The 16,870-nt window shown below is 31.8% G+C and overlaps 2 protein-coding genes across 6 annotated transcripts in view; both read left to right on the forward strand.

The window, feature by feature from the left end:
* Positions 1 to 6,679, forward strand: part of LOC106062412 (guanine nucleotide exchange factor subunit RIC1-like) — a 36,140-nt gene extending 29,461 nt beyond the window's left edge. Inside the window, exons 29-30 of the mRNA XM_056031115.1 lie at positions 493 to 681; positions 1,759 to 6,679. Of these exons, the coding sequence (XP_055887090.1) occupies positions 493 to 681; positions 1,759 to 1,993 (424 nt within the window). The 3' untranslated portion in view covers positions 1,994 to 6,679. The remainder of the gene's footprint in view (positions 1 to 492; positions 682 to 1,758) is intronic.
* Positions 6,680 to 7,274: 595 nt separating this feature from the next.
* LOC106062431 (uncharacterized) lies at positions 7,275 to 16,842 on the forward strand. Of its 5 annotated transcripts, none has more exons than XM_056030435.1 (10): positions 7,275 to 7,372; positions 8,578 to 8,709; positions 9,707 to 9,929; positions 10,950 to 11,095; positions 11,548 to 11,709; positions 12,612 to 12,675; positions 13,353 to 13,549; positions 13,925 to 13,993; positions 15,082 to 15,306; positions 16,350 to 16,842. In XM_056030435.1, exons 2-10 carry the CDS (start codon positions 8,635 to 8,637, stop codon positions 16,557 to 16,559), a joined length of 1,371 nt encoding a protein of 456 aa, XP_055886410.1. In that variant the 5' UTR covers positions 7,275 to 7,372; positions 8,578 to 8,634; the 3' UTR covers positions 16,560 to 16,842. The 5 variants fall into 5 exon arrangements, with proteins under 5 accessions (XP_055886410.1, XP_055886414.1, XP_055886411.1 ...); XM_056030436.1 differs by having other exon boundaries at positions 7,288 to 7,341; XM_056030437.1 differs by lacking the exon at positions 7,275 to 7,372 and adding an exon at positions 8,007 to 8,025.
* The last annotated feature ends 28 nt before the right edge of the window (positions 16,843 to 16,870 follow it).

The following is a 16,870-nucleotide window of genomic DNA, read 5'->3' on the forward strand; positions in this document are numbered from 1 at the left end:
TACAAAAATTCATATAAAGAAAGAAAAATTTAAATTTGTATGCTGATATATATGAACGTATTCCTTTAAGGCCCTGCAATGTCAGATATAAACATATATTTATATAACATCCAACTTCTCTTGTTTGGCAGAATTATAAAGACAGTCTTGCATTTTCAATTGTCTGTTTGCCTGATACTCTGTGATTCTATCTGTACTGATATTACTTGTATCATAACAAACTGATTGCCAGTGTGCTATAAACTGAATAAATTCATATAACTATTTTAATATTTTTTTATAATAATTACACTGGTGTACATATAGGTTAGTGCATCTCTTATTTAAATGCCAGGACCATAATTTTAAAACAGAATTTTTTTTATTTTTTTTTGTATTTGTTTAATGGAATGACATCTAAATAGAAAATTAGGTTACAAAAAAAAATAATTTTATTTTGAACATTTTATTGAAATTATGTTTGTAGCCAAATTTCTTATCACTCTTTCTCAGGTACTTGTTACATATTATGCTAGAGGCTGGCTGCCTGGAATGGGCTTTAATACTGGCCATTGTCCTGAGAGATAGTCTGGCTGTAGTTAGAGTCGTGAATGCTGCCAGTGCTGCTGAAACTCCGTGGGACATGGTGGCCAGGATGAGAGAAGGCGTCAGCTACTTGGAGCTTTGGGCTGATACAGAATGGTAAGCTGACTGGAGATAGCGTTGAAGATTTGTCCTGTAACCTTTTAAGTTTTTCTTGGGATATTAATTAGAAATACTTTCCTAGTGTATGTAGGACATAACCATTTTCTTGGGGTAATGCTTTCCTGAAATATATTGGGTGTGACACTATTCTGGGATATGTCTGGCACTAAGCTTACCTGGAAATTGTAAAGCATAATGGTATTTAAGAATAGTAATACATTCCTTTATTATGAAATCATTAACCCTTCTCATTTGCTCAAATATTATATTTCCATTTTTAATACTTATCACTTCAACATTAGGAGGTGCAGGTGGCTGAATGTTAATGTGCTTGGCTTCTGAATCGGGGGGTCCTGGGTTTGAATCCTGGTGAAGAATGGGATTCTTAATTTCGGAATCTTTAGGGCGCCTCTGAGTCCACACAGCTCTAATGGGTACCTGACATTAGTTGGGGAAAAGTAAAAGCGGTTGTTCGTTGTGCTGGCCACAAGACACCCTCGTTTACTGTGAGCCACAGAAAAAGACCTTTAAGATTATCTCCCCTATAGACCACAGGGTCTCAAAAGGGATTTTTACTTTTACTTCAACATAATTGAATATTGATTTAATCTTGGTTTAATCTTGTACCTATTCTTGATGTTTTCTGACACTTCATTTGCCATCTGAAGAAAGTTTCTCAAGTATAACCTGTTTTGATGTGGGTGGCTTAGTATTTTTGAGTGCTTGGCAGTCAGGGATTTTGTGGTGCAAATCAAATTTTGTACTTGAAGTTTGAGAACAATTCTATGATCCTGAATCCTCCCAGCATTAATGGGTGACCATCATCTCTTAGGGGTAGCTAACAGGCTTAGTCATTGTGCTGGTGACATTAGATCCTCATAAATCTATGGAATTTATTTGCATTACAGAATTTACTTTATTTCAATTATTCAGATATCAAATGTTCTCCAGTTAAGGTGTTAAGAGATTAAGAAGAGCAGTTTTAGAAAAAAAAACAGAAGCTTCATTTTAGTAGGTGAAGACATTTATTGTACCTTTTCTTCTTAAACATGGAAATAAATATTTTGTCTACAGCTTAGGCTACAAATCATTCTTTTATCAAATTCGTGGAGAAATTCACAAACTGTCCAAACTGGAGAGTCCAGCTGCAACAAGTCTCAATGTTGATGTTGGGAATAGTGAGGCTCCAACCGTAGAGAAGGGGACGGCCTCCCCTGTCAGCGACAGCATTCGGCGGATAGATCTCGACCCTTTAATCTCACAGCAAGAAGGCTCAGCCCAAAACAAACGGGACTGCGTCATCTCTTGATGTTGCCAACTTCAACGAACATCTTCCCTCCCCCTCCGAATTGATTGTACAACACATTTTTTCATGTAAATATTGTATTTCTAAAATTGTACATATAGTGTTGATGTCAACAGATTTTTTTTGATGACTCTATGAAGTTGATATTGATCTTTTTTTTTTATTTCATGAGACTCGGTTAGTTCAGCCTGTTGTGTACAGCGTAATCTTGACATATGTTATGAATAGTTTATAATGTTCCATTGTTTTGTGTCTTGTGAACATCAATTCAACGTTTTGGGTATTCTTTTTATGTATAAGTCAGTCAGTAACAAATGTTTGCTCGATATGATTGTAATATTGCCTGACAGAACCAGGTTACTTTGTGAAAAGTGCATTTTGAGAAAAAGATTCCTCTTCTATCCATTTTAGTTCTGCATAGGCTCTTTCTTTTAAAGTACAAAAGCAATAGAAAATAACAGGTCTTCCTCGTGTGTTTCATCTTAACGCTCATACTAACTGAAAAAATAGACTATATAGTTCATAACTAGTTTTGAATCACAATCATCAACTCTTAAAAAGCTCATGGCTTGGTCAAAAATTGCCTGGTTTGTTGACTAAAATAACATTAATGATCAGAATTTAACTGGCTTTTATAAAATTACAAATTTTGGCCATTTTTTTCTTTTGCCAAGTGGCTGGGTTCTGTTTGGCACAGACACAATGCTCCACTGCTAACTCTTGTTAAGTGTTAATATGGTCCTGATATTTTGTTGACTAGTATTGTCCCATCCACAAGTCAAATTGTTCAGCATTTAAAAAAATGGTTGCGGTGATTTAATGAAATATTTTCTTTCATCTCAATATATTCATAATTTCACCATAGTTAATTTCATATGCTAAGTTCGCTGTTTTTATCTTAAAACCATTTCTTGTGAAGATTTTTGCTTTCTCAACAAAATATTTTTTTTCTAACCCAGATCTATTTGATTCTAATTTAAGCATAAAGTATTTGATAAGATTTTATCATTTGATAATCTTCTCTTCTTAATGTGAAAGTTTTATTGCAGCTGTTTTAATCTTTAATGATCATTAAATTTTTTATTGATCGCAATAATTCCTAAGTTGTTTCAGAACATATCACATTTTTTAAAATTTTGCTATTCGCTAAATCTATTTATAAATAGATCGTCACAGAATATGGGTGTAGCATCAATAACCTATTAACCTTGACCGTTATCAGATGCAGGGAGTCATTTTTGTTGTTTTTAATTTAATAATCCACTCTCAATTTACCTCAAATTAAATTTTAATCTCGCATCACAAATTTATGACATTTTAATTATTGTTTTCTCTTCTTAACAGTTGATAACAGGCCATATCAATAAATAATTCTCAGTTAGTTTGCTAAAAAGCAATAGAAGCACTGTTAGAGAAATAAAGAAATAACATTTTGCAATTTAGAACAACATAAAATATAGACTAAGCAGGAATTGTTATGTTGTAAATACATTCATATCTCACCAACAAACTTTTTTAGATCCAGTTAGCTTGAGTATCATGTTATGTAGGCATTTTGATTTAGGTTAGGACATGGCAGTTGTTCTTGTATATAATATACAATTAAAGAAAAGGTTTGGATAAAGAATAAATCTACATTAAAACAATTCTTAAATTAAATATTTTTTTAGATATCATTTTAAAAATGCTTATGACACAAGTTAAAATATTCTTGTATGACAACAAACTTCAAAATTAACAACCTGCAGCTTAGCTTCTGGTACAAATCACATCTATAGGATTTTATAAAATGTTTAAAACAGCTGAGGGTTTTTTTTACCAACATAAATGTTTTAAACTGTATTAATGCTACATTGTTAGTAGTGAGGATTTTTTTTATTTATAATTAGAGATTCTTGGATGTGATGTCAAGAGATGAATATTGCTGTGTTTGTATTGCCAATGTGGAAATCAGCTGAGAAATTCTACCTAGCATAATATATTATCATCGTAAAGCTCACTTTTGCCACTTCTTCTTCCCCTGCGTTCTCATTATTATGTTGGAGGGTTTAGATGACTAGGTCTGAGATGAAGTGCACTGGCAAGCAGATGCATGTAGTTTTTCTCCTATAGAGGTGTCTTGTTCAGGCCTCACAGTGGACAGGGCAGTTTTGAAGGAGTTGGTCTGCATTCTCTCCCTTTGTTACAGCTCTAATAGTTTTGGTAAAGAAATTAATTTTTATACACATGGATAGGTAATATCAGAACCAACTTATGTTAAAACTGTAAACATGAAAAATCTATCAATACAAATTCCATTTAGATAGTTTAAATAAAGTCTGCAAAGGAATGTTTAGTAAACTATTAGAATTGGAATTGTCTTAATTAGTTAAAAAACTTATTCAAAACACAATTTAGAAATTTTTTTTTCAGCTTAATTGTTCAACACTTCCTTATTTGTGTTGTTTAATTTTGATGAGTTATTACCCAACTTTTTAATTCAAGGGTTATTGGTCTAAAAAGTCTTGAGCTAAAGTTTGTGCACTCAAAGACTCAAGTACATATATTTTTAACTTGTATACATACAAGCAATATCTTAACCTTACAGTATTGCGCATGAGTCCATATTTAATATTCTGACACTTTTACTGTTTAAAGCAAGAGTATACAAGATTCCAATTGGTCAAAACAGTGAGATGATTGAATACTGAGCTTAATATTCTTGATGTAACAGTGTCTGGCATCAGTGATGATATTTACTTGGACTTCAAGGATGCTGTCTTTTGGGGATATTAAAGCCAGTTTATAGATTATGTAAATATAGATATAGTCATTAAGTTAAGTCCAGCAGAGTACTAAATTATCACTTCTCCCATGGCCTCTAGAAAGGAAACATTTTGAGACCATGTTTAGCCAACAGATTTTCTAGTTTTATTTTTTGCTTTTAAGACAGATCTTGAAGACAGTGACAGGCACAGTAAATGTCAAGACAGTTTTTGTAAAGTTCTGTTAGTATGTCTTAATAACTTTTTTGATATTTAAGTCATGATTTTAGCTTATCTATGGCCCACAGTGCTTCTAATAGAATTGCAATGAATTGTTTACATACAGCATGTGTCTGAGGTAAAATTTTTCCTTAGAGATTTTAAGGTCTTAAAGACAATTGTCTATTCATGAACTTAAATGTAAATTGTTATGTGGTCAGGCCTTTATTACAAGCTACTAGGCTACTTACCCAAACAGATTCTGTATAATCATTTTAGCTAAACCTAATCATGTCATACACCAATTAAACAGGTCTGCATTAGAATTCAGCTTGACAGTCAAGCAATCTTCTCATTTTATCTTTTTTCTGTTTTACCTAAACAATGAAATTAAACTTCAACAGAGCAAGAGCAAAGATTTTTGTTCTCTCTTTATATATTTTTTTCTTTCTAGTTTTTCTCAACCACTGGGAAAGTGGTTTACAAGTTTAAACTTGTAATTTTAGATACTCAAATATTTATACCATTATTTAACATGGCTTATTTGGCTGGTTTGTTGACTTCAGTGACACAAAACTGTTGACACCCGCCACAGACTTTGTTTTGGGTGGAAACCTGGGACCAATAATTCATTTAAACTTTTTCTTTGACTAATAAATGATCAGTAGAATGGACATGCATTCAGATAATGCATTTATATTGTATCATGTATTTGAATATTTATAAGTAATTTCTTCCACATCACTTCATTAGCAGTTTATTCATATTATTGTTTTCTTTTTAATTAGGTCACAAAAATAATTCCATAGTTTTTGCTTCTTACTCTGTCTGTATAAATTAGACTGTGTCTTAACTACTTTTTTGAATTAACCTCTTGTAATCCTAGTTTCTAATTTTGCAGAAAATACACTACAGATTTAGAGTACAATTAAGAATTGAATCATGGTTCAAGTCCCAATCTTTTAATTCACTCCTTTTGTCTTCCTCCCCATTCAATTGTGAATTGTAAAAAGAACAACTGGAAAAAAAAAGGGAAAAAAAAAGTGTTATTTGTAAAAGCATAACCATTGTTAATAAATGATTATACACTCTAAACTTTATCTTAAAATTAAAATCTTAAAAATGGGGTTCAAATAACCACACCATTTTGCACATAAGGCGTCAAGCTGTCTCCAGCAATGTCTGCAGCCTCTTCCCAGCTGGTGTGACTTAAGACATTAAGTTATTTTAAATTTATTCTGTTTGGATTGCTACTCTCTAATTTCCTTCTCTCTCTCTCTCTCTTTCTCTCTCTACTTCATGACAATATTTCTCAGCATTGGCCATATTGGTGAAACTGTACATGATTGTTTCTTTGGTGCATTTTGTTAAACATAGTGCTGTGGTTAAAAAGTCAAAATGTAAATATTTTAAGACATTCATATTGTACTTTTGTGATGTTTCTGTTGTCTTATTTTGTCCGATTGCTTTTATGTCTTTCATTGTCTGTGTCTGCATCAAACATGAGAATTCATTGCCTCAGAAATGTCATAACTTTATTGAAGTATATGAATAAAGAATATCTTAATTAAGAATTTTGTGTTTTTTTTTTTTTTTTGTATAAATCATTGGTTAATTCTAATTTTTGATTGATTGTGCCTCCAAATGATAGAAATGGAAAAATTGGTTTGAATGATTGGACCAAAAAGTCTGGGAGCAATGAGGACCTTGAATGGGCCTCCTCATGGTGGAAGCTGCCCAGGCCTGAACAAGCTATTATAGCACAGTGCAGGATGAAACATTGGTTTATATTTAAAAAAGAAAAAAAGTTCAGGCCAAATTCACGATGCCTCCATTGTGGGGAGGAAGAGGAGACTGTCTCATATTCTTTTTGACTGCCCTATATTTGCTGAATTCCATCGTAATAGGTCTGGGAAGCCACAGGCTTTAGACCTGTATGGTGACAAATGAGCATGTTTTTTTTTTATGGCTAGGTTTTTAATACAATAGTTGAATAGTGTCTAGAAATCACCAGTTTTATTTTCACAAGAGATGCAAACTTTTTTATTCTTAATCTTTCTGTAAGTAATAGATCTAGTGGCTTTAACTTGAAGAGAAGACATTTTTGGTGGTAGCAACATCTGGATATTAAAGTATTAACATCCTCAACATTGCTAGGCTAGCAAGTTACACTAATGACTCATCCTTAGCCTAGTATTAGTAATAGTAGTAGGCTAACGGCTAAACCATATTTATTGTTTTACTTTCTACTATGTCTTTTCATAGATAAGTGAATTAAAACATGCTACAACTCTATCCTAGCATTATGAAGAGCTCTTTTTTTTTTTTTAAACTGTCTAAGACTAGAATACCGATCTAGAATCTAGATCTAGACCTATACTCTAATAAGTAATAATAATAATAATAATCTTTATTATCCGTAAGGAAATTTGTCTTACAATTTACAAGTGCATTACACCAAACAAAAAACATTATAACTATAAGAAACCAAAGTGTACATTCACACCAGACTCACTCATAATTTACATGTGACAAAGTTTATACCAGATTGTTCTTATTTAATGATTTGATTGCCAGTATATTATTATAATAAACTACTAGTCTAGATTCTATCATAGAAAAGAATCATTTTCATGTAGGCTAGTAGTAGATCTAGATCTAAATATGGTTTGAATAATTATGATAGGTCTAGATTACTCTAGATCTATATATTTTACAATAGTGTCACTTAGTCACTAGTGATAGTGTGCAATAGATGATAGTCACTAGTAATACTAGTAGTTAGTAGTAAGACTAGATCTAGTATCATAGTCCATACTCATACTACTCATAGTCATAGTCATAGTAGTAGTAGTCTAAGTCTAGACACTCTACTCTGTGACTCTTACTCCAGTTGTCTAGTTTTAAATTTTAAGTTTAGTTTCTAGATCTAGACATAGTACTTTAGACACTTTAGGGTTTAGGGTTTAGACTTTTATTATCATTTTATATAATCTAGAAATAATCTTAATCTAGATTATTCTAGATTTGATCATAAACATTGGATAGCTGCCTGGTTGTAACGTAGCAGCGGTATGTTTGTTTAAAACTAAATATAAACTAATAGTAGCCTGGTATACCTAGACTAGACTTCTAAGTTCTAGATCTAGACTCTATTTTTTATAGAGCAGAGACAGAGTAGAGAGTTACGAGTTCACTTAAACTAAAGAATAGAGACAGTACTAAGTCACTAAGTGTAAAATTAGATCTAGATTCTAAGTTGATGATCTAGATCAAAGTGTAGAATATTCAGAGTTGACTAAAGTAACACCATTACTACATTAGTAAAAATCACTAGGACAAAAAGTAGCACTAATACATAAAATATTAAACCATTATTTACTAATAGAAAAAGACAACCTAATATAATACTCAGAAAGACACAAGACAATTGCACATTTATTCTTTCATATGCTAGGACAAATTTGTGATTTATAATTAGTCCTTCTGCAGGATTGCCAAGAGTATGGAATGAATCAACCAAAAAAAACAATGACTTTATAGTCTCTTATTAACATGTGTGCCAATAGATTGACACAAGGATATACACATATTCATATGACGAATTTTTCTTCTGTTTTGCAGAATGTCTGCAGCTAATAAGATAGGATAGATAAGTTCTGGAATAAACTGTTTATAATTATGGAAGATACAAACTTTATCCTACAAAGTCTTGGTATGTCACACTTTGTTCTTCAAGAAGAAATGATATCAAAGGTAAAAGTTTTTATAATCAGTAAATCATTTTTATTTTATTTATTTTGTGTATGATATTTTTACAACAGAAGCCTATACTTTCATTTTTTTTTTAATACAGTTTTAAAAAAATTATTTTTAAGAGGACTTGAGATTAAACTTTTTAAACAAGTCATTCAATTGGAAACCTTATAAATGAGCCCATTTACTCTTAATATTTTGAAGATTACAAAATTTAAAAAAATTGTTTTTTATTGAAATAAACTATAAATTATTTTAATTGACAGACTATAAAAAAAAAGTAAAGTTCCCCTTTCAGACCTTATGGTCTATAGGGCAGCTGATGTAAAGGTTATCTGATTCTGTTGCCTACGGTCAACGAGGGTGTCATGTGGCCAGCACAATGACCAACCGCCTTTACTTTTCCTCAACTAATGTCAGGTACCCATTAGAGCTGGGTGGACTCAGAGGCGCCCGAAGATCCAGAAAATAAAAATCCCAGTCTTTCACAAGGATTCGAACCCAAGACCCCGGTTCGGAAGTCAAACGCTTTACTGCTTAGCCACCTCGCCTTCGACAGACTATAAGCTTATTGAATATTCTTGTTTTACACAATTTATATCAACTCATTATGTCTCTCTGGTACAAATTTAGAACACCTTATTTCTCCCACACCCATACTTTACACAATTATTTTTTTAGACATAATAAAACATGAATCAATAACAAAAATTAACCAAATAGTCAATTAATTATTTTGTTTGATTTTAAAAAGGGAAAAATTATACATATATATATTTGTGTGTGTGTGTAAATGTGGAGTTCTTCTCCTTAGACAAGATTTGATTTAAAAAAGTATTTGTATATTTTGCTTGTTACCAGTTACTTTCATTTCTATTAGGCCTTAATAATCTTATTTTTTTAAGGAATGTCCATAACTTATAACATTAGATAAAAGGTATCTCAATTCTTTATTGTTAATCTAGAGTCTCGCAATTTTTTTCTTTTGTTCATTTAGGTGCTTATTGATGCTGCATCTAAAATCCTGAAACAGCCAGGCTACGCTAATGATCAGAAGCTAATAGCCATGGCTGCTAAACTTATACCTCACCTATGTGAGCCACATTTTTCTGAGGTGTGGCTAGCCCTTTTGCAAAGGCTGTCAAACATGCCAGAGAATGATGAATTAAACTATGTTTATGATGAAATCAACAAGAGACAGGCTGAATTATTTCCAGAGTGTAGGTACTTGAAATGGTATAACCTGCTGTTTACTAAGTGGTTGAGCACATGATTATCAAATCTAATGATTATAGCTAAAAAAAAGAAAAAAAAAAGAATAATAAAGTTTTTGTCAGTATGACACCGCCATTTTTTCCTTGATGATAATGATAGTGTGTCATAAGTTTGATTTTACACGGGATTGAGAACTGTCTAAAGTCTTTTCTGAGTGTCACTAAACATCTGACCAGGACAGTCGAAGAAGTTTATTATTTTTCTGGCCTCATAACTCCCCTGTAATACATTGGCATTAGAAAGTTTCCAACAGTATCTTTTTTCAAATTGTTTTTTTTTAGTGCATCTTTCATTTTTATAAAATGTTTATTGTGTCATGGTCCAATCTCTTTTGTGGGGGCTGGGGGTAACTGGAAGAAGATATTGCCTTTAAGCGCTCAGCAAACACAATTCAATCGAGTTTGGATTCAAACTCAAGCCCCTTTGATAGAGGGCAAAGCTGTTTCGGCCCCTCAGCCTAACAGCCCATATTGTCATAGATAGACCCTTACGACTTAAAGGATGGCTGTCTGGTCATGTTGTACTTATTTCAAACTATTGTCAATATTGTCAAGAGTTTTAACACCTGCTCACCATCATTTTCTACAAGCGGTTTAGGTTTAGAAGTAAAGATCTTCCTTTTACATCCAAAATGTATAAAGCAAAAAGAATGGGAACCCTTTCAGACCTTTTGATCTATGGGGGCAGATGGTGTTTATCTCATCCTCTTCTATGACCAATGGTTGACGAGGGTGTCATGTATGTGACCCTCACAATGACCAACTTAATATTACTTTAAAACTTCATGTTATTAGGAAGTGTATCTGAAATTCATCTTAGGGACTCATAAAAAAACAAATCTTTGATAAGTTTGATCACACATTCTATGTTAGGATAGTTATAAGAATTTATACTGTACCTAAGTAAAACATGTTTTTATTTCTAGCCCTTGAATTTACCATTCCATTCTAATGTTTCTTATTCAGCATCACTTCCTGTAGAACTTTTGTCCTGTTTGTGGCTGACTCATCTTACTTCTCTTGAGTCATGTGTACTGATGGTTGTTAGAAAGATTTCAGAAAAATTTTGCTTTCCAAATGTGATGCAAAGACTATTAGAGAAAAGCTGTCTTGTAAGTAAGGAGCAAATGTTTATTTATATTTACATAATCTATATGCTTTTTCAGGTGCCATAGACTGTTATGTAAAAACCATCTGTATGGTAGAGCATGCATTTTACATCTAGAAAAGCTTTGTTTAAGTTCTAGTGGTGGCTGGGTATTGTATCCAGGCTACAATTATAAATGGAGATAACGACTTGGAAATTTTATTTTCCTTGTGCTAGTCACAATTTTAGTTTCTGCCATCAGGATAGAAAACTGGTGATCACTGTTTTAAATGGATGAAAGGTTTAGTGATACTTTATTTTGACAATGAGCTGTGATTGTGTGTACAGGGAACTCCATGACTTGGAAGGATTATAGCAACAAAAAAAATGTCCAAAAATTGTAGAAGTTTTGTCAGCACCATCCACCCAGTTACCCTTCTCTCCTTGAGTGTAATGATATTATGTTGTTATTTTCAGGTTCAAGTAGCCAGTAAAGAGCCGTTGATTTATCAAACTGTCTTCCACATGCTTCATTCTTTGCTTATACAATCCAACTATCCGCAGAACTTGTTGGAATTTATGGCATTATTTTGTCATACATCACGCAGTTCAGGGAATAATGAAGATACTGAGAGTCAGGTTGGTATTTGTTCACACCAACCTACACACATCTCTGTTATCAGAGTATTAGGAAGCATTAGAAAAAAAGAATACTTTTTAAATACAAAGCTTATCTAAGGAAAAGAACCGCTAACTATTGCTATTTATCTGAAAATTACAGGGTTTAGCTCCCTATCTGCTATATATAAAACAAAATTATTTAAATAATACTAAATGATTAACTAATTGGTTAATTTTGGATTGATTCTTGTATTGTTGTCGACTTTGAAAAAGTATGCAAGATTTCAACTTAATCAGAGAATGGGAGGTGGGAGAAAAAAACATGTCTCTATCATAAGGTATTTCAAAATCAAACAAAATAATCACCAATATTGAAATAACTAAGTGTTTAATTTTTTTTTTTATTGATTCATGTCTTTACATGTTGAATGAATAATTGTGCAAAGTTTTAACTTGATCCAAGGATAGGAAATGGGAGAAAAAAAACATGTTTAAACTTTTTAACAAACAGACAGAGTGAGTTGATATAAGCTTTATAAAAATTAGGGCTTTGGGCCATATTATTCCAAACTCTTCAATCTTTCTTTCCACTTCAATTACTTGAACAATGAAACTTAGTAACTAAAACAATTAAGTTTACATAGAACAATGTTGTATCTTTATGCAAGAGAACAAAAAATGTTGTATAGTTTCAAACTTCAAGGCTTCTAAGACAAAATACAATGATCACAGCTATTTAGCATATAAAAAAACAACATTTTTCCTTAACCTATAACAATACTCTTACCTTTTGATCTAATGTTTTATGTAATAATGTGTATAACATTTAAAATGTGTCTTGCTTTTCTTTTCATCTATGATTTAATATTTGTTTCCTTGTTTTTAAAATATGTTTAAGTTTCTAATTTGGTTTATTACAGTTGACAATTCTAAGACCTCAAAATTTTGTTTCTGTAAAGTCCCTCTTCACGTGTTTTAATAAAAGTAAGATGTTTTAAAAATATTTGAATGAAAAATAATGCAACGAAAAATAATATCATTAAATTTTTATAAATCATTGAGACTCACTAACAGTATCATGGCTCTGCACAACCTGGGTATAAGACTTTCAATAATTGATTTAAGCCTTCTTGTTCTTATATATTGTTTGTTCACATAAGCAACTTAATTTTTTTTTCTAAAAAGACTTTTTTTTTTTTAAAGAAAAATATTTTTTTAATTGAAATGTCTAAACATAATTTGGGTTTTCATGTGTTACTCCCTCATTGCTAGTGTTTCTCCTAATAGTAAATTTCTTTAAGTAATTTCAAAACAGTTCACCATGTTTTGTATTGCCAGTCATATCTCTTCAATCTGGCCACCATTTACCAGGCACAAAAACATATCAGGGGGAAAAAAAACATTTGTTAAGCCAGGACATGAGCCCAATATATCAGCGTGAAAACCAATATTTTGCTTCACTGGCATCAAGCCACATAGCAGACTTGATCAAAAAGTTCACTTTACAATTGAATTTCATACACAAAAAAACAGCGCTTGTAATAATATACTTAAAAAGTTAACACTTCATTTCAAATTCATGCACTAAAACAGTGCTTGTAATAAGATACTGTTGATTAACAACTAAATAATCAGTAACTCTTTTTTTTTTGTTATAACAGATTCATCTCCTAAGACTATTGGTAAGGTCGTGGCTAAGATCCATGAGGCGTTTATCTTGTGCAGAAATGAACACGCCAAGTCTAATGAAAGTCTAGAAAGTCAAAATATGGTGTGTGAAGAGTTATGGAGTTTGACAATGGAGTTCAGAGACTGTGTGCTAGCTGCAATCAACTGTTTATTTCACTGTGATTTACAGGTCAGCCTACTGCATTTTTTCATGCTTCAATTACAGAGAAAAAAAAAAAAGAAAAGCTTGTATTACTTAGTAACAATTGCTTCTAAATCAGAAATATTCAAAAACAAATGTATTCTTTTCAAACTTCACTATTAAAATATTCAATTTAAAAATACACTTTCAGAAATCCTCTCACTGTAGTTCATTAAACATTATATACAGTGTAATATTATTGAACTAGAAGTACTGAACTAGACCCCTATCTTTAAGTTAGAAATAATGATTTGTGGTCTAGGTTATTTGCATATTTGAATTTGGTAAACAGTATTTGATTGAATAAAATCAATTCAATTTAATATTCAAATAAGAAATCTTGGTTTTGATTTTCTCTATCAGGACTTACAACCATGTCTTTGGATTTTACTCATGCACAGAAGGATCACTGAAACGATGTCACAATACACTGTAAGCTCATTCTCTTGTATTTGTTTGTGCATGTATTGGAAACAACACAAAAGATTTAGAAAACATGTTGCATGAACTATTCAAGATCATTTAAGTAAAGCAACAAACAAACAAAGAAGTAAAACAAGAAAGTATAAAAAAAAAAAAATACTTTAAAAAAAAAAAAGCTTATATAAAGGAAAGAACTTACATTTACAGCCACATATCTCAATACTTTAATATTTATTTCCCACTTTCTATGTCGACCGAAATTAATTTCCACTATTTAATTCAATTATTGGTTCATGTATTGCTAGGGACAATGAATAACTGCAAAGTTTCAACTTGATCCGAGAATGGGAAGTACTGGAGAAATAACAAGTAAAAAATGTGTACCAGTCAGACAGACGGATGGAGTGATTTGATGTACAGCTTTAAAAACGAAGGATCAAACAATAATTAAAATGAATAAAAGAAAAAATCTTATTCATAAGCTCAAGACTCATTAATTTATTGATATTCATTAACATATTACAAGATTTTGTAGGGAATCTGGCTTTGGAAATTAGTTTTTAAATATGTTGGGAGTATTCTGGTATACATTTTAGCTTTTCAAATCATATTTTTTTTTTCTTTGTAAAGAAAAAAAAAAAGAAATTTCATAATATTGCAAAAATGGGAAAAGAGTCATACCTACAATTTATTCTTTTAGAAAATAATTAGTATTCATGCTCTCGTGTTAACTCTATTATTAATTTATTATTGTAAAGGATTGTTTTCTTTTTGCATTGCTTTGATACAGCCTATTGCTTATGCTTTAGTATGCTCAAAGTGCTTTGGTCCAATCTTTTTGGACGTGTGGCTAAAGGGGATATCTGGAAGAAGGTTTCCATGCTGCCTTTTAGTCACTCAGCAAACACAGTTCAGCTCTAGTCTTAATTTGATCTAGACCCTCCATTGATAGGTAGCCAGCCAGCTTATGCTATTCAGCCACACATTTAATATAAATTTTTTTTTTTAAATGTAGTATATCAAAGGACTTAGCTGTTGACATTTAGGTGTTAAAAATAAATTATATTGAAATTAATGTCACTACATTTGTTTCTTAGATTACAGAAAAAAAACTTACAGAGTACATCCACCTGCTCAGAACTATACACAATGCACCACAGAGTTTGCACGACATGAAAACCTTTTCACGTTTCTGGAATAATTTACTCCTATTTGACATAGCTGAAAGATCAAGTTTTCAGCAGCTCATTGTGCAGATTTTAGTTGGGTTTTTCTTTCAGTCTTCCTCTGGGTTCAGATTAGGACAAGAATTTATTGCTCAAGTAAGTTTGGTGGATTACATAAATTTTTTGTTTTTTTTTGTCCTTCTTATAAGGAATAGGAGGAGCGGTGGCTGAGTGGTAAAGCACTTGGCTTCTGAACTGGGGGTCCGGATTCGAATCCTGGTGAAGACTGGGATTTTTAATTGCTAGATCTTTGGGCTCCTCTGAGTTCACCCAGCACTAATGGGTACCTGACATTAGTTGGGGAAAAGTAAAGGCAGTAGGTCGTTGTGCTGGCCACATGTAACCCTAGTTAACCATTTGCCGCAGAAAACGATGACCTTTACATCATCCATCATCAACCCTACAGATGCACAAGGTCTGAAAGGGGAACTTTACTTTACTTTTATTACTTATAAGGTACAGGCATTCCTTAAATGTATTTCATCTCATGCCTTTGTCAAAAGTCATCCTTGAATGTACACTAGAGAGAGCATGAAGAATAATTGTCCAGTGAAAAGCAGGCTGGACAATGAGAAGAATGAACCGGCCTCTCTCTTGATATTCTGCTAAGAACAGTTGCTGACTTGGAAAAGTGTAGGGATTTGGTTATATAAAATCGAGCACCGCACCCCTGCAACAAAAGTCAAGGGACCTGGTCTTGCATGTTATGTAGAGACTTAAACTTCACTAGGTCCTTGGTTTCCCTAATTCAGACAATGCAACCCAAGCCATTCTCTGATAGTACATGGAAAGAAAGAGCACTATTTGTTCAAACATATGGACTATGCCTTTGAGTCTTTGTTTCTGATGCTTTTATTAGATTATGCTTTTTTTTGTTTTAAATAAGTAATGGTTCAGTATTACTTTACTATTTAGTTTTCTGTTTTGAAGTGACTTTAAGTCAGTGATCTTACTAATAGTTTTACTCTAGTAAAATTTGAATATTTATGTTATAAATGTCACTGCTTTATTTTGCATCTGTTCTAGTTACTTTTATGTTTTTTTAATATTTCAGGTACAAATTTATATACAATTAGCCTTCTTTAATTATTTTTTTTGTTATAAGTTTTTATTGTTAGTTTTCTTTTTAATTTATTTAGCAACCTAATGCTCAGGTTGAATGCATCACCATTCAAGTAATCCAGTATTGCCAGCAGACGTCAGTCGATGTTAGTCTATGGAGTCGTGACAGAAAGTCTTTATTTAAAACATTTTTGATGGATAGTATTTCCTGGTCGTACACCAATCCAGGTTACACTTACATTCAAGAACAGCTTGTCTCATTATTATCTAGTGTAGATACAACTTGACCATCTAGTATTTTTTTGTACATATGTCATTTTAGTAAGTATTTAAATACATGATTGAAAACTTACAATTTTGCCTTTATTTTTATCTTTCTTGAATAACTGTATATTTAAATCTGAAGGAAATAACTTCAAATTTTGCATATAACGTTCAAGAAAAACTGGGGTATGAAAGTAAATCTTGTGAGCTATTGTACAAATGTTTGCTCTAATCATGTATTGTTTTTTTTGTAATGCACAATTGTAAAACAAATGTCCGCATGGATAATAAAGATTATTATTAGTACCACTTTCTTTATCAAGTTACACAATTT

The sequence above is a fragment of the Biomphalaria glabrata genome, chromosome 5 (assembly GCF_947242115.1).
Source record: "Biomphalaria glabrata chromosome 5, xgBioGlab47.1, whole genome shotgun sequence".
Classification (NCBI taxonomy): Eukaryota; Metazoa; Mollusca; class Gastropoda; family Planorbidae; genus Biomphalaria; species Biomphalaria glabrata.

What these genes read in the sequence shown, in the direction of transcription:
- LOC106062431 (XM_056030435.1), top strand. Translation starts at nt 8,635, where the DNA reads ATGGAAGATACAAACTTTATCCTACAAAGTCTTGGTATGTCACACTTT. An exon ending in AAGAAGAAATGATATCAAAG is followed by an intron (nt 8,710 to 9,706) that starts GTAAAAGTTTTT and finishes TTGTTCATTTAG; the next exon opens with GTGCTTATTGATGCTGCATC. An exon ending in GGCTGAATTATTTCCAGAGT is followed by an intron (nt 9,930 to 10,949) that starts GTAGGTACTTGA and finishes TTTCTTATTCAG; the next exon opens with CATCACTTCCTGTAGAACTT.